The sequence below is a fragment of the Mus pahari genome, chromosome 2 (genome assembly GCF_900095145.1).
Source record: "Mus pahari chromosome 2, PAHARI_EIJ_v1.1, whole genome shotgun sequence".
Lineage (NCBI taxonomy): Eukaryota > Metazoa > Chordata > Mammalia > Rodentia > Muridae > Mus > Mus pahari.
Window position 1 is genome coordinate 151,541,266 of NC_034591.1, and position 25,952 is coordinate 151,567,217.

The 25,952-nt window shown below is 44.9% G+C and overlaps 2 protein-coding genes across 8 annotated transcripts in view; one reads left to right on the forward strand and one right to left on the reverse strand.

Moving 5' to 3' along the window:
* Window positions 1–5,567, forward strand: part of Atf7ip (activating transcription factor 7 interacting protein) — an 89,577-nt gene extending 84,010 nt beyond the window's left edge. For all 7 annotated transcript variants that reach the window (XM_029534341.1, XM_029534337.1, XM_029534330.1 and 4 more), the window contains one exon: window positions 915–5,567. In XM_029534341.1, coding sequence (XP_029390201.1) covers window positions 915–1,334 — 420 coding nt within the window. In that variant the 3' untranslated portion in view covers window positions 1,335–5,567. The remainder of the gene's footprint in view (window positions 1–914) is intronic.
* An 803-nt stretch (window positions 5,568–6,370) lies between these two features.
* Window positions 6,371–25,952, reverse strand: part of Plbd1 (phospholipase B domain containing 1) — a 51,069-nt gene continuing 31,487 nt past the window's right edge. The window contains exons 7-11 of the mRNA XM_021191483.1: window positions 10,776–10,976; window positions 10,501–10,641; window positions 8,134–8,319; window positions 7,046–7,152; window positions 6,371–6,652 (exon numbers count right to left, since the gene is read on the reverse strand). Coding sequence (XP_021047142.1) covers window positions 6,482–6,652; window positions 7,046–7,152; window positions 8,134–8,319; window positions 10,501–10,641; window positions 10,776–10,976 — 806 coding nt within the window. The 3' untranslated portion in view covers window positions 6,371–6,481. The remainder of the gene's footprint in view (window positions 6,653–7,045; window positions 7,153–8,133; window positions 8,320–10,500; window positions 10,642–10,775; window positions 10,977–25,952) is intronic.

The window sequence follows — 25,952 nt, forward strand, 5'->3', positions numbered from 1 at the left end:
CAGCTGACTTCCTTTCCTCCCTCCGCCCTCTCTCCATCCCTCCTTTTCTTTCAACAGGGTTTCTCTCTGGAGCCTTGGCTATCCTGGAACTCACTCTGTAGACCAGGCTGACATTGACTCTGGAACTCATAGAGCCCCACCTGCCTCTGCCTCCCAACTGCCGGGATGAAAGGCCTTAGTCCCCACTGCCTGATTACCACTTCCTTTTTAAATATTATCAGAGGAAGGGGAAAGCTCTTCTTCCCTCTAGTAGAGGGTCATTTTTAGACAACTCGATCTTAACTTTGGGAAACAGGACCCATTGTGCACTGCTGCTCACTCTTACAGACAGGGTGATGGCCCAGGCTTCTGAGGTGACAGATAGTGCCTCAAACTCAGGTGTAAATCCCTCACATTATGACTTTGTGTTTCTTAAAATCTAACTGCTGTGTTGTCATTAGTTTATCTTAAATGATGCACTGATATTTGGAATGGATTTTGTTACAAAAGGACAGAAAATAAAGTATTTCCCTCTAAATGTAGCCTTAAACAGTCATATTGTCCTGTGAGAGGATTATCACTGGTTTTAGGAGTACTTTAGCACATAAGCGAACATACATAGGATGTATGAGAACAAGTGCCGCCCTCAGAGAGGTGAGGTCGGAGGGCCGAGAGTTCTCCGTGGCCGTTCACCGTGTCCCCAGTGTGCTGACATCCTTGTCCTCACAGGCTACTCTTAAGGCTGATGCTGAAGGACTTTCTAGGCTCTCCTGCCTGTGTGGCGGCTGACATTCAGAGGTTGAGTGGCCAGCCCAAGGCTGTGTGTGCTGTCTGTGAGCCCACACTCCCCAGTGCTTATGGCTGTGTGTTCACTAAGGTATCTTCTGAAATTGTTCTGTAATTGCTAGAAACCAATCCATCTCTTCTTCCGTTAGGAGCCCCCACGCCCTCTGCATCCAGCGCCCTTACCAGAAGCCCCACAGCCCCAGCGTCTGCCCCCGGAAGCTGCCAGCACTTCTCTGCCTCAGAAACCACACTTGAAGTTAGCGCGAGTTCAGAGTCAGAATGGCATTGTTCTGTCGTGGAGCGTCCTGGAAGTGGACCGAAGCTGTGCTGCTGTTGACAGCTACCATCTCTATGCTTACCACGAGGAGCCCAGTGCCACTGTACCCTCACAGTGGAAGAAGATCGGGGAAGTCAAAGCCCTGCCCTTGCCCATGGCTTGCACTCTCACGCAGTTTGTGTCTGGCAGCAAGTACTACTTTGCAGTGCGCGCCAAGGACATTTATGGCCGCTTTGGGCCTTTCTGTGACCCCCAGTCCACGGACGTGATCTCTTCCCCCCAGAACAGTTAGACCTGGGGTCCTCCAGCTCCCACTTCCGGAGGTTTCACATCTCGGGCTTGTTTTTAATCTTGTGCATGAAATTCATTGTAAAAATCCACCTTGTGCAAGATCTCCCGGACAGGTGACTGTATACACTACGTTTGTTTATAACCGGAAGCAAAATAAATTCAGCCCATAAAGCAAGTCTTCCCCTGAACAATTCAGACTTCGGGGTTTTGAAATGTATATTTATTCCTTGCTTTTTGGTTTTGAGGCTGGGGAATATGTATGGGTGTTTGTGTGTTTTCTTCCTTTCTTTAAATTTTTAAATTTCTAGTTGTGTGTGTATCACAGTGTAATCTCCTGTTTTCCTCTCAAAGTTACCTCTCTTCCAGTAGGAAGTGTATTGCTGACCGAATCTGAGGTGCAGAGCTGGTGTGATTCTGCCTTGAGAGGAGGCTAGAAGATCAAAGAATCTAAATAAGACCGGAAGGAAGGAAGGAAGGAAGGAAGGAAGGAAGGAAGGAAGGAAGGAAGGAAGGAAGGAAGGAGAGAAAGAAAAGTATTTAACTTAAAGTAGATGAGTTGGAGCAGAGGAAATATTCCTTCTGTGTATTCTTTGATTTCTTCTGAGGTGCTGACGAGGTGAACAGTGGCATCACCCCAAGTTCCTAATCTGGCTTCTCCTTTTGTGTTTGTGCCTTAACTACAGAATCCACAGACCACATGTCCATTGTCGTGAATTGCTCTTTCAGCTTCTATTGGCTCTTCATTGCCACCAAAAATCCCATACCCCTTAAGCATTTTAGAAGCAAGCTGTGAACGTGTGTTCTCCTCTGTGACATCTCTACGTTCAGCTCCAAAGTTGTGACTTACTGTTATGTTTCAAGAACATATTTTTATTTTTGCCCATCTTTTAACTTTGCATAAAATAGGCCATATTGTTTGAGAGCAATTTTCTTTAACCCTGTTCAATAACCATGTTACATTGCTAGAGAATCTGAGGGAAGTTCTGGCTCATCTCAGCACTCATGGGATAGTGTCCTTTCAAAGGCAGTACATGTCAAACTTCATGGAAGACCAGGGCAAAGCTCAGTTTCCTCTTGATTCTCAGGAGGTCGTTCCTGCTTTAGTCTGAACTGTTTTGGTGGTGCCAAGTGGACTCTGATTTCGTCAGCTTTGGGTAGAACCTAAAAGCTATCCTTTGGGTCATTCCACACTGCAGGTAGATCTGCTTGCTTTACTAGTTCTCAGTCCTTCAAAATATTAGTAGACTCAGGCTCTGCCTTGCATTTCCAAGGCATAGCAGTTGCAGGGAATCAGGCAGGTACCTTTGAGAGCTGAGGGGAAGGCCAAGCATTTAAGGATGAGTGAGGACTCGAGTCTGAAGGCACTGGTGAGCTGTCTTCCCTTAAGGCATTTTAAGTCCTATTTCTACCTTTGCATGCTGCATCAGCCGTTCACTTGTCCTGGCATTAAAAGCAGGAGCTCCGTTCCCTGTGTGCATTTGCCTCTATGTTGGCTTGGCTTGCAGAAGGAATCGTTGAGTTATAAAGAAATTATCTTTGATGACTTCCACCAGGTGGTGGTCTGTCATCTTCAGCGTGAAGGAAGCCTGCAGTTGCCAAAGTGTAAATGCCCCTAACCATCCACTCTGAGAACGAGGAGACCACGTGAGAACCACTTTCCCACAAGTTAAGCTTGGGGAGCAGTCGTGAAGCTAGGATCGCTAAGCGGTCCTGATCATGGGAAACTGTTGCCAGGGTCATGGCAACAAGGATTTGGAAAGGAAGAAATGATTTTCTAACTGTATGTGAGCGCCTCTCTGTACGGAGCGTGTTTCTGCCGCGTGGGTACAGTGTTGGCCTTCTGTTCAACATCATTCCTGTCTATAGTAGAAAGTGCATATTCAAAATGGTTTTCACTGGTGGGTCTGCTCACTAGCTAATGAAAGTTTCTCTGGATGAATATGTTTGTTTATATTCAGTAATTATTTTACATTTACTAGTTCTTTTTAAAAAAGTTTTCCTAGTGTTAATATAATCATGTGAAGAAAGCCTAGTGGAATTCATATTATTTTATTGTTTTGGCTTTTACTTGGGTGTTTTTTTGTTTTTTTTTGTTTTTTTTTTTTTTTTTTTGTCAAAGAAAAAAAAATCCCAAATAGTGGCTCTAGATGTAGATTTACTGCAGAAAATAATTATGGAAACCTGTTTATTCCAGATTGGAAAGAAGGTATAGACAGAAACTAGTTGTGAAGAGGAAATGCACTTGTGGTCTGTCTCCTCAGGTAACCCAGCAGGATGCGAGCCTTGGCAGCAGCTTTGCTGGCTTCCTGGAATGTGCCAGAGGCAAAATGTGGGTGCTGAGGGTATTGGCTTTTTATTTGGCTGTCTGTGGGGGAGGGAGGTTTCCTCCCTGGGATCTCTTCTCAAAGTATTATAAAGAAGTTCCATTGTCCCATTTTGGGAGATTCAAGTTTGCTACATTTCTAGCCTGACAATACTGGTAAGTGTTGCCTTAGTGGGAATCCTAGAAACTTCTGGAATCTCTAGCTGAAGTGTCAGATGCTTCTCAAGTAACTAGCAGTGACAGCTGTCTGTCACTCTCTCCTTTGCACTTTGTCTGAGTACTTTTCACCCTGTTTTAAGTGTGAGTAAGCCTCTTTATGTTCTGGCTAATGGCATACAGAAGCAGCTTGTTGTAACAGTTCACTTTACACAGTGGCTCTGTCCCTGGCTCCAGGCTCTGCTCCAGTCCATCCTTCTACGTCTGCAGAGTGCTTTCTGCACTGTGTGATGCAGTATGACTTTATGAACGGAACCGAGCTTTCTTCCTTGGAAATGCTTGTTGGGATAGCATTTGCCTCAAAGAGAGGTGTTCTTCCCTGACCTCACCCATGCCAGATAAAGGATACTTTTGCAAGTGTGGGGCATCTCTTCAGAGCTCCATTCCAGTGTTGGACAGGTGTTCTGGTGGCTTGCTCCAACCGCTTTAAATATCCTCCCAGTTGCCGCTTAGTGTCAGTGTGACATGGCAGGGATGCCACTCCCCATGTGTCTCCCAGTACTGTCTGTGATTTACAATGCTCTGTGTGGCTTCCTCTCTTGACATGCTATGATTTCACACCATAGGTACGACAGAGAAAGCCTTCCAAGTGTTCTCCCGACTCCTCAGGCCATTTCAGTATCCTCATATGGTCAACTTTTCCCACTTACGAGTGATGGGGTGGCCTGGTTGGTTCTCCTGGAACTACACATGTCCTTGTGCTATAGACAATAACTGTGTAATCATGTGTGATTCTGTCTTCCTTAATCATTTCAGGGCAAATGGCTTTAAAAAAATATTTAAGGGACACATCGAGATTAGAATAATTATGAAGGGTTTGTTGGAGCAGGAGACTAATTTGTAAAACTCTTCCTCTTGAGCCAGCGGAGAGGGAGGAGCTGAAGTCACTGCTCCAGTCTGCAGAAAGACTCTGTGTTTGAGCTTTTGTTTTGTGTTTTCTATGTAGCTGAGTACTTACCTATCATTTAAATATTTAAATGTGTTTTCTCTCCCTTTTTCTCTTTTGTAAATAAGGGAACAAAGCAATCAAATACCTTCTGGGGGATCCTAGCTTGAGGATTTTATCAACCATTTCAAATGTAAATGTAAAAATCAGTCCCTGTAGGAAACTCGAATCCTAATTTCTGTTTGTTGCAGTTGGAAATGTAAATAAGATGCTGTAAGACCCTCCTAAGGTCTAATGCTAACTGGGCAGTAGCAGGTTGGTTGCCCTATTTTTTATTAGGTTTTGAAGGTTTTAATTTTCTTTCCTAAATGTACAGTAGAATGGTGTCCGTGTAAGTGTCGACTGTAGTGGGGTTTGTCCAGCCTGAACTTTATACTTTGAAATAAATGACTGGGTTTTTAACATTCTGAGTACCCTGACTCATTCCAAGAGTTTTCAGTCCATGTGTTTCTTTAAAAATTCCCACTTCTGTCACGAAAACCCCTTGCTCCCTGTCCAGTGGCCTCCACCTGATGCTGTGCCCTGGCTTTGGGAGAGAATTGCTACCTGGTTAGATAGGGTATTTTCAGCTAGTGAGAGAGAAGGGCGTGTCCAGCCTGCTGTCCATTTACACCCAGGAGGGATCCCTGCCCCTGTTAGCAGCAGGGGAAGGCAAAAGACCTTGGGAAACGCAGGTGTCTCTAACAGGCCCTCATCCTGCCTCCAGCTCCACTTGAACTTGGTTCTATTATGAACTGTGATTGATGTTTGCAGGCCTAAAAGGAGAATAGTGAACTGAGACAGGGTTTCTGTATCCTTTTGTGTATTTGTTTCACACATGTTTATTCTGTAGCTTTCTACCCTTCGGGAAATGTTTGTTGTTAAACAAAACTCTATGGAAAATGGATGTGTGTAGGGCAGTGGATCATGCCAGGAAACTTGGTAAGGTTGCGTGGGTTCTGCGGACTGCCCGGCCTGGAACACGTGACCTGGCCTGGAACACGTGACCACAATGGGCTTGTAGATCAGAACAGAGTTCTCCATGCTAATGAGGTAGCTGGATGGGCCCTGGGCTTTAGCCAGTTAGCTTCCCTTCCCAGACATTCCTTCCTGCAAAGGGTATCTAATCTCTGGTCCACCCCGAGGAAGTGGTATGGGCCCATTCTCCACGATGAACAGTCAATAAACAATTTGAAACCAAGGACTGCCTCATCAAGACCCGCGTGGGCAGCAAGGAGAGAGACTTCATTTATAGTGCCTTGCTGTCCAAGTCTGCCTGAAGGCCCCTTCAGCTCCCTGACTCACTGATGCTGAGCTAGAGTCCCCCATTCATTCCCCAGCGCCCACGGGCCCCAACTCCGTGACTTCTAGTGGCATATGGATGTCCAGTTTAGGAGCCCCTGGCCTTGGGCTCCTCAGAAGTCAAGGAGCTGTAGCCCCAGCCTATGTCGTGTCTCACTTGGGCTGAGGCCCCATCCAAGGCTGCGTTCTTCCACCCCGAGTGGTGAATTGGCATTTGCCATTTCACCCGCCCAAGCTGCATTCCCAGCAAGGCTAAACGTGGGACCACAGATGGGAATTTAATATTTTTTATTAAGAGTACAGATGGGAAAATATAGTTGAGAGTGCCTTTGGTGTCCTATTCACAGTTTTCTGTTGGCTTCTCTATGTCTCACTTTTTGTCCTATGACAAAATTGGTTTCATGGTAACAAAATTAAAATCAAAGACTTCTGGCATCCCCCGATGTAGCGTTTCATTGAACTGATTCCAGTTAAAAGGCGGGAGTCCATCTTGTACCGTGGGACCACTAATGGCATAGGCTTTATACTGAGATGCAAGGAAGATGTCTGCCACCTGGAAAAAGAGAGGAAAACATTTGAAAAGACCATCTAAAATTTAACTATGTAATCTTCATCCCCCTTCTCAAGGGCATAGGATGGCTTATTTATTTTATGTAATGAGTATTTTGTCTATGAGAGTATATATGTGTACCACATGCCTGCAGTACCAGTGGAAGCCTGAAGAGGGTAGTGGATATCCCAGAACTGGAGTTCAGATGGTTGTTAGCCAGCATATGAATGCTGAGAATCTACCAAAAATCTGTAGAGCCAGGTGTAGTTATATACAAAGCTGCTTCCTGGATTTAATATGTGGTTGGACACACTGGCCCTTACGCCACAAAAACATCTTGCCTCTGGCCCAACTCCTTGTTAGGAGTATATTGGAAAGCAGCAGAGTGTCTGTTACCTTGGTGTCATAGCATCCTCCAGGACTTGGACTGGCTCCATTCAGGTCCTCACGACAGCAGATGGTACTGCAGGGGTCCCCCTTGCTGTAGGGGTCCTCCTTGTAATCTAGGAGGTGATCACAGTGGTGAGGAAGAAGAGATGTGGGCTACTCTGAGATATAGATTTAGATATAGATTTTGGATCTTTTCATACCTGGGTCATTAAAGGGTATATCCCACCGGCCTCCCCAGCCCAGCCTGCTTCCAGATACAGACATTGCTCTAGGATTGCACTAGGAAGTGCAAATCCCCTGTCCTGGGGCTAACCCCAAAGAGGGGGCAAGGGAGGGGAGACAGAGAGAGAGAGAGACAGAGAGAGACAGAGAGAGACAGAGAGAGAAAGAGAGCTGTATCACCATTTTCCACAGATGAAATACAAACTAGGTTTGGAAAGTCTTCACCAAAAGGAGGCATTTATGGGTATTCTTAGCTGCCTTTGTACTTGGGAGGTGTGCTGGCAGGAGGCCGGGCGATGCTAAGGAAATGACCCTATGTGGATTTTTTCTGTATCTTACATGTTTGTTTGTGTTCTTGTTTTTTCTTTTTAGGAGGAGTCGGGTGTGAAGGGTCAGGTAAAAATAGAATCTGTAGAGCCAGGTGTAGTTCTATACATCCACAGTTCCAACACTCAGGAGGTAGAGTCGGGTTGGTGAAGAATTGAGTTTTTGTGTCTGTATCTGTGCTAACAAGGGTGTGTGCACATAAGCATACCATGGTGTGCTCGTGGAGGTCAGAAGAAAAGCTGTGGATGTCAGTTCTCTCCTTTCACTGTGTGGGTCTAGAGGATCAAACTCAGGTCAGTAGGCTTGACAACAAGTGCCTTAGTTTGCTGAGTCATCCTGCCAGCCTTTCAGAAATTTGAGACTTTATAAAGGAAGCAACTGTTCTATTTGTTGAGCCATATGTGTACAGCATTAATAGTATCCGATATTGATTCTGATAATTTCTTATAATTCCCTCTAGTACAGAGATGATAAACTTACATAATTCTTCTTTCACAGGGAAAAGAAGGGGTTTTGCAGAATGACTCGAGAAATGTGCTACGTACTGTTGTATCGCATGATATATTTCATGGAAGCCATGTCCGTCACGTTCCCTTGGTCGCGCCTGAAGATTTTGGCACGAGGAGCTAAGTCATAAGAGTAGTCCAAACCCAGCTTGTGAACCAGCAGCGGGTAGCCACTCCAGTTGTAGATTCTTTTGTGGAAAGGGATATTATAGGAAGCCCAATATCCTGATGTAGAATGGAAGAGAAAGGTGGGATTGGACAGAGGGAGATGGGAAGAGAAGGGGAACAAAAGAAAGTTTTTTAGTGCTGCTATATTTGAAAATTACATACATGTGTAATTACAATAGAAAATAAACCTGCAGGCCACAGTGGTCCTTCTAAACTTCCAGAGGGAAGAAAAAGCCTTTGGTTTTCACTTCAACTTGTTAGTATAATCTTAGAACCCAGAGAGTGGCATGGCATTGCTCTCTAGGGACCAAAAAAAGTGAAGGATGATGCAGTGTTCTGGAAGCTGCCTGAGGTCCATCATCTGAGTAGGATGCCCTGCAGATGCTCATCACACTGATGGAAGGCACCGCACTGACATCAGGAAACACAAGCTCTAGCTGGGTTCATGGATGAATAATTGGGTCTTAGGCGCTTAGCCCCATTTCATGTGTAGAAGGGAAGGGGTGACCATGAGTGGACATGGGGTGCCGGTGGTCTCTCGTGTACTGAACACATTTCCCAGGACCCATGATCATCCAAAACTGTACCTTAAGCCACTAAGCACCAGACATATAAAACAATTCTAGGAACATCTTGGATTACACCAGACTAGGTTATTGCCTACAGAACCATCAGTTAAACTAAGGGAACCTCTAGCTACTATGGGAATCAGTGTGGAGGTTTCTCAACAAACTGCATTGATGTGCTCGAGCTATAGAGCTATACAGCTCCTGGGAATTCACATCTTAAATCAGCATATCGCACTGACCCCTGGGCATCTGTGTTTACTGTAGAACTATTTATAGTAGCTAACCAATAGAACTAGTCCACTGTTCAGCAACAAACAAGAAAATGTGACATTTATACTTGGTAGAGTTTATTCGACCACAAAGTATTTCATCTTCAGGGAAGGGTGCATCTGAAAGATGATCATATGAAGGGAAGTGAGCCAGACTCAGAAAGACAGTAGGTTTCTGTCTGTGTGCTTTCTATACCAGTAGAATTGAGGGAGGGGCTAGCAGGAAGAGGGTGGAAGGATGGAGCCAGGGAGGAGTATGGCAGATGGATGAGGTCAAAGGGCACGAGGGACTTCAATGAGAACATCTTGATGAAGCCCATCACTTAGAGAATCGGTTCCAGTTTTAAGAATTAGGAGTTGCTCCACTTGTTTGTATTTTCACCAAGGCTTAGTGGCTAAATAAACAAGTTTTTTCACTTTGCAGCTGTTGGTACAGCTATGCAGTATGCTTATGGTATGATCATACGTCCTCATGGGGAACCCCTCATAATGAAGATATTGATCTTAACCTGTGTTGTGATCTAGTTATGAAGTTCCCTACCCCACATTCTCAAGCCTTGCTCCCTAACAGGCGATGCCACCAAGAGGTCACATGTGTCATGGGTCCCAGCTGCACGGACGAAGTACTCACAGATTCATCTGTCGCTAAGTGGGTTATCCGGACATTGGGCCTAGATGGAGGAAGTACTCCGCTGGGTGCGTGTGCTGTGTGGTCTTTGAGGGTCGTACCCTGACCTGGGTTATCCCTGTGCCTCTTCTCCCTCCCCACTGTGATGAGGATGGGTTTCCTCCTCCATATGTGTGGGACACAAGGCTCTCCTTCACCAGTGGTCCAGAAAACAGGCTGGGAAGTGACTCCCAGTAAGCTCTTTTAAGTTACCATCATGAGATTTGTCATTGAGGGGGGAAAATGACTAGCGTGGTAAGTAATGTCTTTAGGAGGGGACACAGGCAGTAAGAAGATAGTTGATGCCCGTTTTGTCAGATTTGGGGGCAGCTCTTTTTCCTACCAAATTAGTTCTGTTCGAATCATATCTTTCTACCAGATGCCAGAAGTTACCAAAACAGTAACTTCTGGCATTAGAGTTCTGGCATTTTGATAGTAAACAGGTGGGTCTGCATCAGGATTGCCCAAATTTACATTTGAAGAGAGAAAGGTTTGGAGAGTTTGAGTCATTACCTGAGACTTAGAGAAGCCAAGACTTGATGCCCTGAGTTTTACCTGCCTGGGATATACCCTTGGTGACCACAGCCAGCACCTCTGATCCTTGGAGCATGGCATTGTGAGTTTTCCATCGCTACTTGACTTTCCCCTCCCCCCCTCAGGGTATCTCAACAACGTAAATGAAAGCAGCACCCAGATATTGGCAGAGTCCTGACGGAATAGGAAGAGCAGGTACCTTTTCTTAGGACGTTGGTTTGATCGGAATACTCTACGTATGTAGGGATTTGCTCCACAATATAGAGAGTGTCTTTGTCCAGGCTCCTATTGATGGTCACCTTCTTCAGGTCCAGGACCATGTACTGGTTGTTGTAAGTACCTGAAATGTTGGGAGACACAAGGCGACAGGGATATATGCCTCAACTAGTTAACCGGTTAATAACGTCAATTGGTTAACAACTGTAAGGCTAGACATAGGCACCTGCCTTAGGAGTACTGTACAGAACCACTTACCAGAGTTGTGCTTTGAAAATATCTGTGCCCACTCCTTACCACCCTCTGCCATCATGTTGGCCACACGGACTCTTTGCCAGGCCAGGAGCGTCTCGGGCACCACCTGCTTCAGCAGGGTTTTATTGTACACGCTGTTGGTGGTCTGCAGCAGTATTAGGCCACTGCTGAGAATGTAAAAGTCATCCAGGGACTCCAAGAACCCTAGAAGAAGACAAATGCACAGGTTATCGCATGTCCACACGGTCTCACAGCCACCATCATCACAGGGCTTCACACACACGGTGGGTCTGGCAGAGTAGCAGCTGTGGCTTGCTTTGCTCTGTAGCAGGTGCTCCCAGCTTTGGCCCAGCTACTTGGTAGTTACTAAGCTGCTGTGTGCACAGGTGCCACTAGAGCCCATAACCTTCTAGATTGACAAAAAAGCCTGGATATCTGAGGGGCGTGTGTAGGGACCATTGCTAGGCAGTTAAGAATTTAGATGTCAGGCTGGAGAGATGGCTCATCGGGTAAGAGCACGGACTGCTCTTCCGAAGGTCCTGAGTTCAAATCCCAGCAACCACATGGTGGCTGACAACCATGCATAATGAGATCTGATGTCCTCTTCTGGTGTGTATGAAGACAGCTACAGTATACTTAGATATAATAATAAATCTTTGGGCCAGAGGGAGCAGGGCTGACCAGAGTGAGCTACCTCCATTCCCAGCAACCACATGAAGGCTCACAACCATCAATACAGTGTACCCATATACATAAAATAAATAAATCTTAAAAAACAATAGATGTCCTCCTTCTTCTTCTTCTTCTTCTTCTTCTTCTTCTTNATAGATGTCCTCCTTCTTCTTCTTCTTCTTCTTCTTCTTCTTCTTCTTCTTCTTCTTCTTCTTCTTCTTCTTCTTCTTCTTCTTCTTCTTCTTCTCCTCCTCCTCCTCCTCCTCCTCCTTCTCTGTTCTTTATGAATTTTATTGGAGTCTTTATGACTTTTAAACATGGATGAATCTACATGTGTAAATCTGAACCTGGCTTTGAAAGTAGGCTTTGACACCCTGGTTCACAGAGTCTTCTAAATGTTGGAGACAGTGTAGGCTTGTGTTGGGGTCTGGGCTGGGTAAGGGTGGACAGGTAGACCAGACACAACCGGACCAGTGAAAGGACAGAGCATTGTCAGCAACTGATGGAGGTCTACAACTGAGAGTGTTAAAGAAATGTCTGAGAACCAGGGGTAGGCTAGGCACTGGAAAGAGACCAGACAGAGTGTGCTTGCTCTGTCCACCGCGTGCACACATAGTGAGGCACCAGCTCTAAGAAAGGGCTTTCACAGACAGCGCATCTGCCATTGCCCTCACCTTGAACTTCCCAGTGTCTAGAACTGCAGGCAACAGACTTCTGTTTGGAGATTAACCAGTCTAAACCAGTCTAAACCCCTCCATTATGACAGAATAGACCAACATAGGCTCAGATGTCTACCTTTTTGTAACATCCCCATTCTTTTTGGCATATCTGAGCACTACTATCTACATGCTATTATCTAAACCATTTTTCACTTAACATTTTGTCTATGTTATTTATTTTACATTCAGTGGATCACTGTTGTATGTATATGGCATGTGTGCAGATACTTGGACTGTGTGCAGCACAACTGGAGGGCAAAGAACAACTTTGTGCAGCTGCTTCTTGTCCTGTTTGTTTGTTTGTCAGCGTGACACTTTCTTGAATGTATCTGGGAAGATGGAACCTTAGTTGAGAACATGCCTCTGTCAGACAGCCTGTAGGCAAGCCTGGGGGTCATCATCTTGATTATTGATTGACACGAGAAAGCTCAGAAGCCACAGCTGATGCTATCTCTGGCCTGGTGGCCCTGGTGTGTATAAGACAGCAGTGGAACAAGCCGGTAAGCTGAACTCCTCTATGACCTCTGCTTCATTCAGTTCCTCCCTCCATAGTCTTCACTCAAGTTCCTGCCCTGATGTCCCTCAGTGATGGACTATAGGCTACGAGCTGAAATAAACCCTTTCTTCTCCAAGGTGCTTTTGGTCCTGGTGTTTATCACAGCAGGAGAAACTTTTTTTCTTTCCACCTTTCCATGGGTCCCAGGGACTGACCTTAGACCATTAGGATTTCAAAGCAAGCATTTTTTTTACCCACTGAGAGATCTTGTTGGCCCTTAATATTACAGTTTTGGGGTATTTATTTTTTTAAAAAATTTATGTGTATTAATAAACCAGGGTTTATATGTATGTATATCATATATATGTATATATGTATGTATATCATAAACCACATATGTGCAGTGCCTAAGGAGGCCAGAAGAGGGCATCAGAACCCCTGGAACTTGGAGTTACAGACAATTGTGAGCTGCCCTGTAGGTGCTGGGAACCAAACCCCAGGTTCCCTGTAAGAGCAGCAGGTGCTCTTAACCACTGAGCCATCTCTGGGAGAGTCCTTGTTTTGGTTTGTTAACTAAAAAGTAAAACTGTGCATATCTATAGAGTACATCTGATATTTAAATAAATACATATTGTGAATGGCTAACTCAACCATATATGTATATGTATATGTATCTGTATATATATATATATATATATATATCTGTATATATATATGTATGTATATATATATATATCTTTATACCAACTTCCTTTTCACACCTAAAACATTAGCATTTTCATATACATTAATAACTAAAGCAACAGGAGTTTTATGATTTTTTTCAGTTCCCTCCTAATATGTATCACCGTGCAGATTCTAGGAGCCTGAGATGGGCCAGGCAGGGTTGGAGTCCAGTAGAGGGGTTACATAAAGCCAAAGTCTGGCCAGATGTGGTGGTCTGGGTCTGTAGTCCCAGTGCTTCTGAGGTGAGAGAAATAGATCAGGATTTGATGGTCATGGCCAACTTGGGCCACATGAAACTCTTATCCACCTCAACAAACAAAGCAAGGAACAAGAGGACTTGAAAGACGAGGCTGGCCGGGCCTGGTGGCGCAGGCCTTTAATCCCAGCACTCGGGAGGCAGAGGCAGGCGGATTTCTGAGTTCGAGGCCAGCCTGGTCTACAGAGTGAGTTCCAGGACAGCCAGGGCTATACAGAGAAACCCTGTCTCGAAAAAAAAAAAAAAAAAAAAAAAAAAAGAAAGGAAAGAAAGATGAGGCTGCATTTCAGTCAATGCGCACAGCTCACACCAAACCTGGCTATTGGCACTTCACCTCTGACAGCCTGAGGCTGATGACATCACTCGGCTCTCACAACCTTTTTAAGGTCCGGAGGTTCGGAGTAAGAATCTTAGTGGTAAGAGGGGTGTCCGACTGAATGAGATTCTCCAAGACTGGGTCAGCTTACACAAGAGGATTATGGAGCAAAAGTGAGTTTCCTACTCCAGCGGGCAGGCTTGATGGCACACCCTTGAACGCAATTTTAGTGAGTACCCTCTCTGGGAAGACACAGGCTGGATATGGGACAGAAGGTGGGACAGTTTTCAGGAACAGCTCATTCATTTCTAAGTCCCTTTCGCTTAAACAACAATCAAGCGTGGCCGCTGTGGGCGAGCCCTGGAGAAGGAGGATCCTAGCCAGTGGAATGCAGGTTTGCCAAGCCCCTCCTTGCTGTAGTACCCTCTCTGGACACAAGAGGGCAGGCGTTCTTTTGTGAATGAGTGCCTGAGAGACTCTCCTTGTAGAGTAAGGGTCATTAAGAGACCAGAGGGTAGAAAAATACAACCTGCTTAGAGTTCTTGAACAGCAAAAACAAAATGATGAATTGGGTTGCAAAAGCTACTCGGGAAGAGTGACTCTATATTGCTGAGCTTAAAGACAGCAAGCAAAAGATAAAAGGAGGATACCAAGTCCCCATGCTTGGCCATAAAGGGAAACATAGTTCCTGTTGATCCTAACCTAGCTGTCATCCCCCACCAGCAGCTCTGGAAGGCAGATCATTCTCAGTTAAGGGTAAAAGGAGAAATGCCAGTGTTCTATAAATGCCCATCCTCATATGGTAACTTTGTTGCTGAGGTTAAGAAGTAGTGAGTCTTTTTCAGTAAATAAAGCCTACCTTAAGGGCCAGGTGAGGAAGCAGGGAAAAGCTGACACCAAGCCTGACAATCTGAGCTCTGTCCCCGAAACCCACTCCTGAAAGTGGTCTGACCTCCACATGTGTGTTTTGGCATGCACATATACCACACACACACAGACACACACACAGACACACACACAGACACACACAGACACACACACACACACACACACACACACACACACGATTTCACTAAAACACAAGGAACCAAAACGTTGAGACTAGAAGCAGTCTGTGATCAACATTGCATTTCTAGGTTGGCTAACCTTTTCTGCCTGGAAAAGGAGCCCGTGCTATCCTGTTCTCTAGGATGGGAGACCAAGTGGGGTGCAGGGTCTCTCTATAATGCTGTGGCCTAAAAATACTCCCTGGAAAGTCTGGACTGGAGGATGCTTATAATCCCAGTACTTGAGAAGCTGAGGGTCAGCACAAGTGTGAAGCCAGCAAGACTAAAAAGAGTTCCTGGGCTTCAGGATGAGATCCTGTCTCAACAACACAAAAACAAAAACAAAAGCCCAAAACAACAACACAAAACAATAAAAAGAACAAACAGAAAACCAAAACCAGAAAAATCAAATTTATAACTTTCTTACAGTTATTTTCTGTTTTAATAAATGCTAATCTTTTACACTGACAATTTAGAAATTGAACATACTGTACTTTTTTTTTTTCCCCCAGAGCTGAGGACCAAACCTTGTGACCTTGTGCTTGCTAGGCAAATGCACTGAGCTAAATCCTCAACCCCCATACTGTACTTTTATTTGATAGGGAAAGACAGAGTCACAGATAGAGGCCCATCAGTTTCTGACAGCCTTGGAGGAATTGGGAACGAGTCCTTGTAGACTAGGGGCTGACTGCTGTGAACTTCAATCCACATGCAGCTCAGCTCCTGGTGGCAAACCGTGTAGGCTGCGGCTCACTCTTCTGTCTGCACTCCCTGCCACATGACTGCACCATCTCCCATTCAGTCGTATCATTGACTTCTCCCTTAAAACCAGGCTGAATTTAGGATTTGTTCAAAGCAGAGAACTCAGGAGACCACCACCCACTTCTGCTTAGTCCTGTGGCCTTGGACTACCTGGAGAAGGAGCTGGCTTGTTCTCTGAGATGGAACACACCCTGTAAGTGTGGTCCAGGTCCTGTCAGTTGATCCAGAACATCCTACATCAGAGATCTGAAGAGCCAGCTATGAAGCCCACAGCCAACCTACAGGATGAAGGGCTCCTCAGAGATGCCTAGAGAGACCCACCTTGCCAACCTAAAAATGCAATATTGATCACAGACTGCTTCCAGACTCGACGTTTTGATCCCTTGTTTTTATGTAGCCATAGGAAACATATGTGGTGACCATAATTCAGTTACACAATACATTGCCTTTAATTGGATTGCTTTGGTTTGTTTTGGCTTGGGGTGTGTGTGTGTGTGTGTGTGTGTGTGTGTGTGTTTTGAAATGGGTCTTCCTATGTAGTCCTGGCTAGTTTGGAACTTGCTATGAATACCAGGTGAGCCTCAAGTTCTCAAATTCACACCTGCTCCTGCCTCCCAATGTAGGACTGAAGATGTCCAATACCACACCCAGATTTTAAAAAATATATATTAAATTACATTTGTTTGTTTAAGTAAGAGTATGTGTGTGTATGTGTGTGTGTGTGTGTGTATGTATGTATAGAGAGAACTAATATCCAAAATAAATAAAGGACCCAGAAGTTAGACAGCAACAAACCAAATATCCCAATTAAAAAAATGGGATGCAGAGACTAACAGAATTCTCAACAGAGGAATACCGAATGGTGGAGAAACTCATGAAGAAACGTTCAACATCCTTAGTCATCAGAGAAATACAAATCAAAAGAACCCCGAGATTCCATCTTACACTAGTCAGAAGGGCTATGATCAGAAACTCAGGGGACAGCACATGCTGGAGAGGATGTGGAGCAAGGGGAACACTCCTCCATTTCTGGTGGGAATGCAACTTGTGCAACCACTCTGGAAATTAATCCTGCAGGTTCTCAGAAAATTGGGAATAGTCTACCTGAAGAACCGCTATTCTGCTCCTGGGCATATACCTCAAAGATGCTATACCCTATCACAAGGACAGGTACTCCACTATATTCATAGCAGCTTTATTCATAATAGCCAGAATGGAAGAATGAATAAGAAAATGTGGTACATCTACACAATGGAATACTATTCAGCTATTAAAAACAAGGACATCATGAAATTTGCAGGCAAATGGATGGAACTAGAAAATATCATCCTGAGTGTAACCCAGACCCACAAGGACATGTATGGTATGTACTCACTGATAAGTGGATATTGGCCATACAACACAGGATACCCATGATCTATCCCACAATCCCAAAGAAGCTAAACAAGGAGGAAGGTCCAAGTGAGGATGCTTAAATCTCACTTAGAAGAGGGAATAAAATAATCATGGGAGGCAGAGGGAGGGAAGGAACTGAGTGAGAGATGGGGAGGGGATGGGGGTGTTCAGGATCAGATTGGGGAGAGACAGGAGAGTCCCGGGGGGCCAGGAGAATGAATGTAAGCTGGTGGCTGGCAGGGTTGGGGGGCATCTCTAGAATGTACCAGAGGCCTGGAATGGCGGACGCTCCCTGGAGCCTATGGGGGGGGGGTGACTTTAGCTGAGATTCATGGAACCTTGGAACTCATGGAACCTCAAGTGGCCACCTCCAATAGCCAGGCAGGATCCCTACTGGAGGGATGGGGACACCAACATACTCACAAAACTTTCTACCCCCAATTTTTTCTTGTCAACAAGAAATGCAGGGACAGAAATGGAGCAGAGACTGAGGGAATGGCCAACCTATAACCAACCCAACTTGAGACCCATCCCATGGGCAAGCACCAATCCTGACACTATTAATGCTACTCTGTTATGATTGCAGACAGGAGCCTAGCATAACTGTCCTCTGCGAGACTCCACCCAGAAGCGGACTGCAACAGATGCAGAAACCCACAGCTAAACAGTGGATGGAGCTTGGGGACTCTTATGGAAGTGTGAGAGGGAAGGACTGACAGCTCTGGAAGGGCTACCAGAGTCAACTCCCTTGGACTCTGCGACTGAACCACCAACTACAGTGCATACATGAGCTGGACACAGGTCCACACCACACATATGTAGCAGATGTGCAACTTGGTCTTCATGCAGGTTCCCCAATAACTGCAGCGGGGGCTGTCCCTAAAACTGTTGTCTGTGTGTGGATTCTGTTCCCCTGGCTGGGCTGCCTCAGTGGGAGAGGGTAGCCTAGCCCTGCAGAGACTTGATGTGCTAGGGTGGGGGTGGGGTTAGGGGAGCCCCACCCTCTCAGAGGAGAGGGAAAGAGGGGATGGGGGAGGGACTGTGTGGGAGGGGAGGTGGAGGGGGGCAGCAATCAGGATGTAAAGTGAATAATTAATAAATAAGAGTGTGTGTCTGGGGCTGGTGAGATGGCTCAGTGGGTAAGAGCACCCGACTGCTCTTCCAAAGGTCTGGAGTTCAAATCCCAGCAACCACATGGTGGCTCATAACCATCCGTAACAAGATCTCACGCCCTCTTCTGAAGACAGCTACAGTGTACTTACATATAATAAATAAATCTTTAAAAAAAAAAAAAAAAAAGAGTGTGTGTCTGAAGTTCCCACAGGAGATTTTTTTTCTTATTTTTTAATTTTTTGGTTTCATATTTGAGGGGAAGTTGCATGGGTAGAGGGCAGAAACAAAAGGATGGAGAGATGAGTGGGTTGGGGTGCATAATGTGAAATTCACAAAGAATCAATAAAAAGTTTTTTAAAAAAGATAGTGTGTGCTCAAGCATGCTGTGGCGTGCGTGTGTGGGTCAGGGAGGTCAGCGAGTCACCAGAGGGAGTTAGTGCTCTCCATATGGACCCGACAGATTGAATTTGGGTCATCCAGGCCAGCAGCTTGCAGCTTTCTCTGCTGAGCTATCTTGCAGGCTCCCACCTTACTTTTGGAGAAGGGGTCCCTCAATATGGCCTGGAGCTTGCTCAGTAAGCGAGGTTGGCTGGCCAGGGAACCCCAGGAACCCCAGGCACCAAGCAGTCCCTGCTCCCAGCTCTGGGAATATACCCACCCACCACCACGCCCAGCGTTCTTGGTGTGAGCTGTGGGACGCACTCTACCCACTGAGAAATCTCTCCAGATCTATTATTTATTTGCTTTTTTTTTCCTGTCTCAGTGTATAAACTTTACTAAGGAAGGCAATTTGTCGTATTGACTCATACCTGTCCATTTCAGCATCACAAAAAGGTGCTAAAAGTTTAATACACAGAAGTGCTCAATCAATAACTGTTAAATTTATTGAAAAAGAAATAGTGAATAGTATTTATGCATCTATGGCACTTGGGACTCCCCACTCGGGAAGGGTGGAAGCCATTCTTTGATCTACACACACACACACACACACACACACACAGCAAGTCTGGAATCATCTCGGACAGACTTGGAACACGGTTCTTTTCTGGCCGCACACCCCTGACAAGGGTGATGGGGACAGATGTACAGTCGTGTAAAAGAAAACAATTCACACACACCATGAGGAGACTGCAACAGGAACAGCAAAGCAAGTCCTGGGGGCTGCGCTGTGCACTCAGGAGTTGGGGGGGTCTCTGAACAGCAAAGCAAGTCCTGGGGGCTGCAGTGCATATGCAGGGAGGAGTTGGGGGATCACTGAACAGCCAGTTCATCCGGAGGAGAATAGCAATATGGGGGTGGGATTGTTGAAGCTGAAAGGGAGGACACTCCCCAAGCCAGGTGGTGAAAGATGACTAAGACAGGTGTGTCCCTCAGAAGACATCGCATCCTGGGACGGTGCCAAAGGAGATAAAACACACCCAAAAGGGAGTCTAAGGAAACCAGAATCAAGTGCTACAAAATCTGCCTGTAATCCTTTGCAAGTCCTGCTTCCTTCCATTCTTCCTTCGTCCCTCCCTCGATTCAAGCTGTAACTTGGCCCTGTGCTCACCTGTGAATCATTTGTATAGATTTTACAAAGCCTCCAAGATCAAAGTGATAACTTGAAATTAGTAACAGTAATTATGGTTCGTTGAAATATTCCCAGCATACCTTTCTTAAAAGGACAACTTTAAAACCTAGGCAAGTAACCACACTATGGACCTGAGAGAGACTAAATTCTCCTGAGGCTTGGAGCATCGGGCTTCGTTTTCACCAGTGTCCACTGCAAGGCTTGTGCTTTGGGAACCACAGAGACAGTTGGTGGCTCCAAGGATGGGCTCTGGTCCCGGTATGTGAACATCACCCAGGAGCTAGTCTAAACACCCCTGCCTGGGAATGAGAGAACCCTTTTTCGGCCAGCCAGAAGGCTCAGGGGGTAACTGTGCTTGTTACACAAAGCCTGCTTGTCCAAGTTTGATCCCTGGAATCCATGAAAAGGCAGACAGAGGGAACTGAGCATACCACAGTGTCCTCTGACCTCACACACTGACGGTGGCACTTAAAGAAAAAAGATGTATTCCTAGGGGTAACACTGTATGTGGGCTCCCCTGGGAAACTTGAGGGGACATTACATTCCTGTGGTGTGTACCCGTGTGTATCTGGGTGGAGACAGGACACGCCAATACAGTGCCACCAAGAACACACACACACACACACACACACACACACACACACACACACACACACACGGTGAGACATACTCAGAATGTTGCAGAAAGCCTCCATTACTGGTAATTAAGCCTGGAGCCTCAGGATCATCATTACTGGGGTCAATTAAAGACACTTTGAATGAGTTCCAGCTTTGGTCGGCAAGCGAATGCTCCTCATGACCCCAGGCTGAGTTCATGGTTTCCTCCCTTGGAGCTATTTCTGTTCAGTACAAACCGAGCCATAACAAGAAAGAGCATAGTCAGATATACTGTGTTCAAACCCGGGACTCGATGTGGTTCTCTGGCTTTGATCTGACTGTGTGGCCCATTTCACTTCTCTCAACCTATTTCTGTCTTTAAGGACTCAAAATATAGTACCATTGATTATCTTTGTTTGTTTGGTAGAAATTAAATGACCTACTTTACTCTGTATAGGACAAATGTTATCAACAGGTCACAAAGCCAGGCACATAGTAGGGAATTGTAAAGAAAAAAAAGATTTTCTTTTCCTTTTTACTCTATAACAGAACACAAACAACTTTATTAGCAATTAATTTAAGCCTTGAATGTGGCCTAATTTTCACAGTGCTTGGCCGGTCCTGTCTAGGCTCCGCCACTTTCTTGTTCCTTTTTATTGAGACAAGGTCCTACTAGGTAGCCCTGGCTGTCCTGGAAATCACTCTGTAGACCAAGCTGGCCTTGAACTCACAGAGATGGATCTGCCGGCCTCTGCCTCCTGGGTGCTGGCATTAGAGGTGTGGACTTCCGTGCTATTTCTAATTAGAAATGCTATGAAAGTTCTAGAAAGTGGCCAACGGTGGCACGAGAACGAGGCTTCCCACCCTCAGGGTCCTTACTGTCCATTGCACCTTAGGCTGCAATCCCTGAAACTAAAAATTTGGAGTTCTATGACTTCCTGTCTTAGATCCCGCCTGTGTACAGAGACGGACGGGGTCAAAAGAGAAGTGATTAAGCTGGACTGAGATTCTGGGAGTAAGACTTCATCCAGTTACCAGGCTGTCTTTAAGAGCAGTAAGAAGGCAGAGCACGGTCTTGAACTTCTGATCCTTCTCCCTCTGAGGACTGGTGTTATCAGCAGAAGCCAACACATCCAGTTTATGTGATGCAGGGGATTGAACCTAAAGCTTTCAGGCACGTTGCCAACTGAACTACATCCCCAGCCCTACCCGTGTTTTTATATATATAATTAAATATTAACCTGAAGTGAAGTGTGAGAGCAAGTGCTCTCAACCTCTGAGCCACCTCTCCAGCCCCACTGTGTTAGAATGCTTATAAGGAGAAACAGAGAAACAAGAGAGATGATATAAAGAAACTAAATATCAAGATAGATACAAGACATGAAATAAAGAAACTAAATATCAAAATAGATACAAGACAGATGAAATAAAGAAACTAAATATCAAGATAGATACAAGACATGAAATAAAGAAACTAAATATCAAGATAGATACAAGACATGAAATAAAGAAACTAAATATCAAGATAGATACAAGACAGATGAAATAAAGAAACTAAATATCAAGATGGCAGGCATAGGACCAAATATATTACCTTAACTCTATGGGTCAAACAGGACTGTGAAAGCACATCTTGGACAGTTTACAGTTTCATGTGCTCTTGATAGATCAAAATCAGCTATCTAAGCTTGTAAAGTAGAAGGGAAAAATGATAAAATGGAAACAATAAAGAAGAAAACTGACAAAGAATAGGAAACAAATTAATAGAACTTAGGTTTGGCTCTTGGGAAAAGAAAACAAGAAACTAATTGTTGAAATCAACACAAACTAACATGATAATGAGAAGGACAATGAACACGATGGCCCATTCTACAGATGACAAAATGTCAGGGGACACATTTAACTTCCATTAAAAAAAACCTTAGAACTGGGGGAAAAAAAAATCCTTAAAAGACACAGATTCAAGAGTTAGACCACTAGAGCTTCTATCAATGAAAGAAACTCAATTCCCAAGAATGTTCCAGAACCATTCCATGCCTCAGTGACTTCGCTGAGAAAATCACACCAGCCCTTAGAAGCTCCTTCACAACATTTAAGAGGAAGGGCAGTTTTATGTTCAGGGCCTGCTTACCCTGCTGCTAACACTATTATCTCAAAGGGAAAACATACCAGTATCTCTATCTCAGATATAGAAAACAAAAGCCCTTAGCAATACACTGGTAATTTGGAATTAAAAAAACAAATTGAATTGTTGAGATAATACTATTGCGCACTGTGTGAAGACTGTCTTTGCATCATTCAAATGCTCTGTCTTTGGAATTGTTCATATGGCTGCATCATATTTTGTAAACACTCCCTCTCTCACTTTCTGATTGGTTTATTAAAAATCGGATGGCCTATAGCAAAGGAGGAGAGAGACTGGGCGGGACTTCCGGCAGAGATGGGAACTCTGGGAGAGTCAGGTGTGGGAGAATTCACCAGTTCAGTGTGGAGGAAGAAGCAGGTTGGGACTAGAGATTTAGAGGTAGCAAACCAAGTGACAGGATGTAGAATAGAATTAGATTAATAAGTTATAAGAGCTAGATAGGAACAAGCTTAAGCAAAGGCTTTAAGCATTCATAATAAATATAAGTCTCTGTGTCATTCTTCTGGATTAGAAAGTCCTGTTATTTTGAATAATGAATCATGATTAGGATTAACCAAGTTAAACTGGCTTAATGTCAGAAAATCAATAGGCATAAATCAATCAATGTTTGTAAAAAAAGAAAAGCCATATGCTCCTCCCAATAGGTGCTGGAAAAGGATTTGGTAAGATAAAAACAAAGCATTCTTGACAAAATCTCCCAGCACAGTGGGAGGGAAAGGACTTCAGTTACTGCCACAAACGTGGGCGTGAGGGAAAGCCCATAGCTAATAGGAAACCCACATCTTTGTCCCCACAGCAGGTGAAGGTTTTCATCTACCTGGTCTGCATCAACCAACCCCAAGATCTTACCCAGATAACCACAGGAGGGAGGGCATCAAAGGCACACAAAGGACAGGAGAGAAAATTTCATTCAGAGATGACAGTCCTTTGTGGATAGAAAAAAAAAAAATCCCAAGGAATCTACAAAATCTCCTATAAGTAATCGATAATTTAGAGAAGTCTGGGGCTGGAGAGGAGCTCTGGACCTCAGAGCTGTGTTGCTAGGTAGATACTGGCCACCAAGCCCGAAGACCTGAGTTCTATCTCCAGACCCACGCGATGGGAAGAGAGCACCGATTCCCTGAGTTAGTCTCTACACATACATGTAGCACGAGAACACAGAAAGGTCTCAGGGAAGGAACAATGACAAATATCACTGGAGGCCAGGTGCTCCACACCATGGTGGGGCCCCTTTTCATTCCAGGACTCTGGAAGTGATGGTAAGGTGCGTATCTATGTGTCTGAGGCCAGCCTGGTCTACACAGCGAGTGTCAGGCAAGCGGACTACATAATAAAACCCTGCCTCAAAAATAAAATAAATAAAGTGAAATCAAATAGTAAAAGCACTATCTACATAGTGCTTTGTTTGTTTTGGTTTTTTGAGACACAGTCTCACTGTGTACTCCAGGTTGGCCTTAGACTCACAGTCCTCATTCTAGATGCCTGAATGCGGGGTACAGTGGTGGCCTTGGATTTTCCACATTTTTTTTTTTTTTTGCTTCAAGAGTTAAATTCTAATTTTTTGCCTTTAGTGTAAACTGGTCACAATCCCTCCCTTCTAATAAATGGAATGTGGAGGAAGTGGCCATGTGACCTCTGAGTCAGGTCACAATAGGCAGACCAGCTTGTTCTCCTGTGTCACCTGATTTGGTGGGAACCAAGCACCCTGTCATGGAGACACTTAGTCACTCCCGAGGAGAATCTAGAGTGGAGAGGAAGGAGTGTCAGCTGCCACACCAGCACTGTGAGTGCCCTTGGGAACCCCATGCTTCAGTTTTGCCACCTTCACGTCCAGCCCCGCAGGTCCCCAGTCTCTGTAACATCTGGCTACCATCTAGACACTTTCCTCACTGAAACTACCTGAGTTTCTGGTCCACAAAATCCATGAGATGCTGAATGACTAATATCATGTTACACTTCTGGGTTTTAGGGCTCTTTGTAATGTAGCAGTGACCAACTAACACACACACACACACACACACACACACACACACAAATGTGTGATATACGATTGGAAGAAGGAATTTAAAAATTCATTTTGATTATAGTACCACCAGAACTTATTTAAGAATAAATTTAATTAAAACTACATGCCCAAGTTTCACTATGGTCTAGGGTCCATCCAGGGTCTACTAAGATAGAAGTCTTGCGACTGTTACTAGGGACAGTAACACCGTTGAGAGGCGGGGCCTCAAAGGAGAGCCTTGTCATTGAGGCCAAGCTACTAATGCTTCTCATGGTCTCTTGACTGTTCTTGAGGAGGACTAAGGGCTGTGCTCCCTCCGCCCTCCTCCCTGTTCCTGGGTTGAGATGCAGTGGCTTTGACAGTGCTCTGGCTTTGCCCCATCATGAAATGCAGCTCAGAACTAAGCATATGCCAATGCTGTGCTGGTGAACACGCAAATGCACATGCTAAGTTAGCCACTTATTCTTCATAGAACATCAAGCGTTTCATTTTTTCTTGTCTGTCTGTCTATCATCTATTCATCTACATATATGTATGTATGTATGTATGTATCTATCTATCTATCTATCTATCTATTCATCTATTTTTAAGAAAGAGTCCCTAGCTGGCCTGGGATTCACAGAGCTCTGCCCATCTCTGCCTCCTGAGTGTTGGGATTAAAGATATGTGCCAGGCATTTCATTATAGTGGTAGAAAATTAACACTGTGTGTGAAGCTACATGACCATATAAATGAATACACGTGCTCAAGTCAATTGCTACAAATCCAGTGTTTACAGTGACCTGGTTGATAATGTTCTGCTGTTTTGTGGTAAGGTCTAATATAGCCCATGCTGCCCTGAACTCCTAAGCCTATTCCATCCACCTCCCCAGTGCTAAGATTATGGGTAAACACCACTGCGCCCAGCTTCAGATATAATCTGTATAAACACCAACACTTGAAGGACTAATTCCGTTAATTACTAGTTACTTAAGTTGTTCTGATGGCCTGTAGAGGTTACCATGCAACATCCTGAGAAGCTATAGCATGGTGTGCCAGCCAGGTACTGCTGACCTCAACACGAACCTGAGCTTGGGCTAAGTCCCACCCTGCCCATACACATACCTCTTCATCTTTGAAAGGTCTTCCTTACAATGACTGAAGTCTCCTTCAATCACCCTGTGACTAACCAGGTGGAGCATGCCAGACATCTTATTCCTGTGTCTAGCATAGAAGAATTTGCTTTCTAGAAAATTTCTAGATCTCTTGGCCAAGACTGGCTGGGATACCATAGGCCTCCTATCCATCTCTTTGCCTGGGACGTCTTCTCTAGCTTCTCTACACACACACACACACACACACACACACACACACACACACAC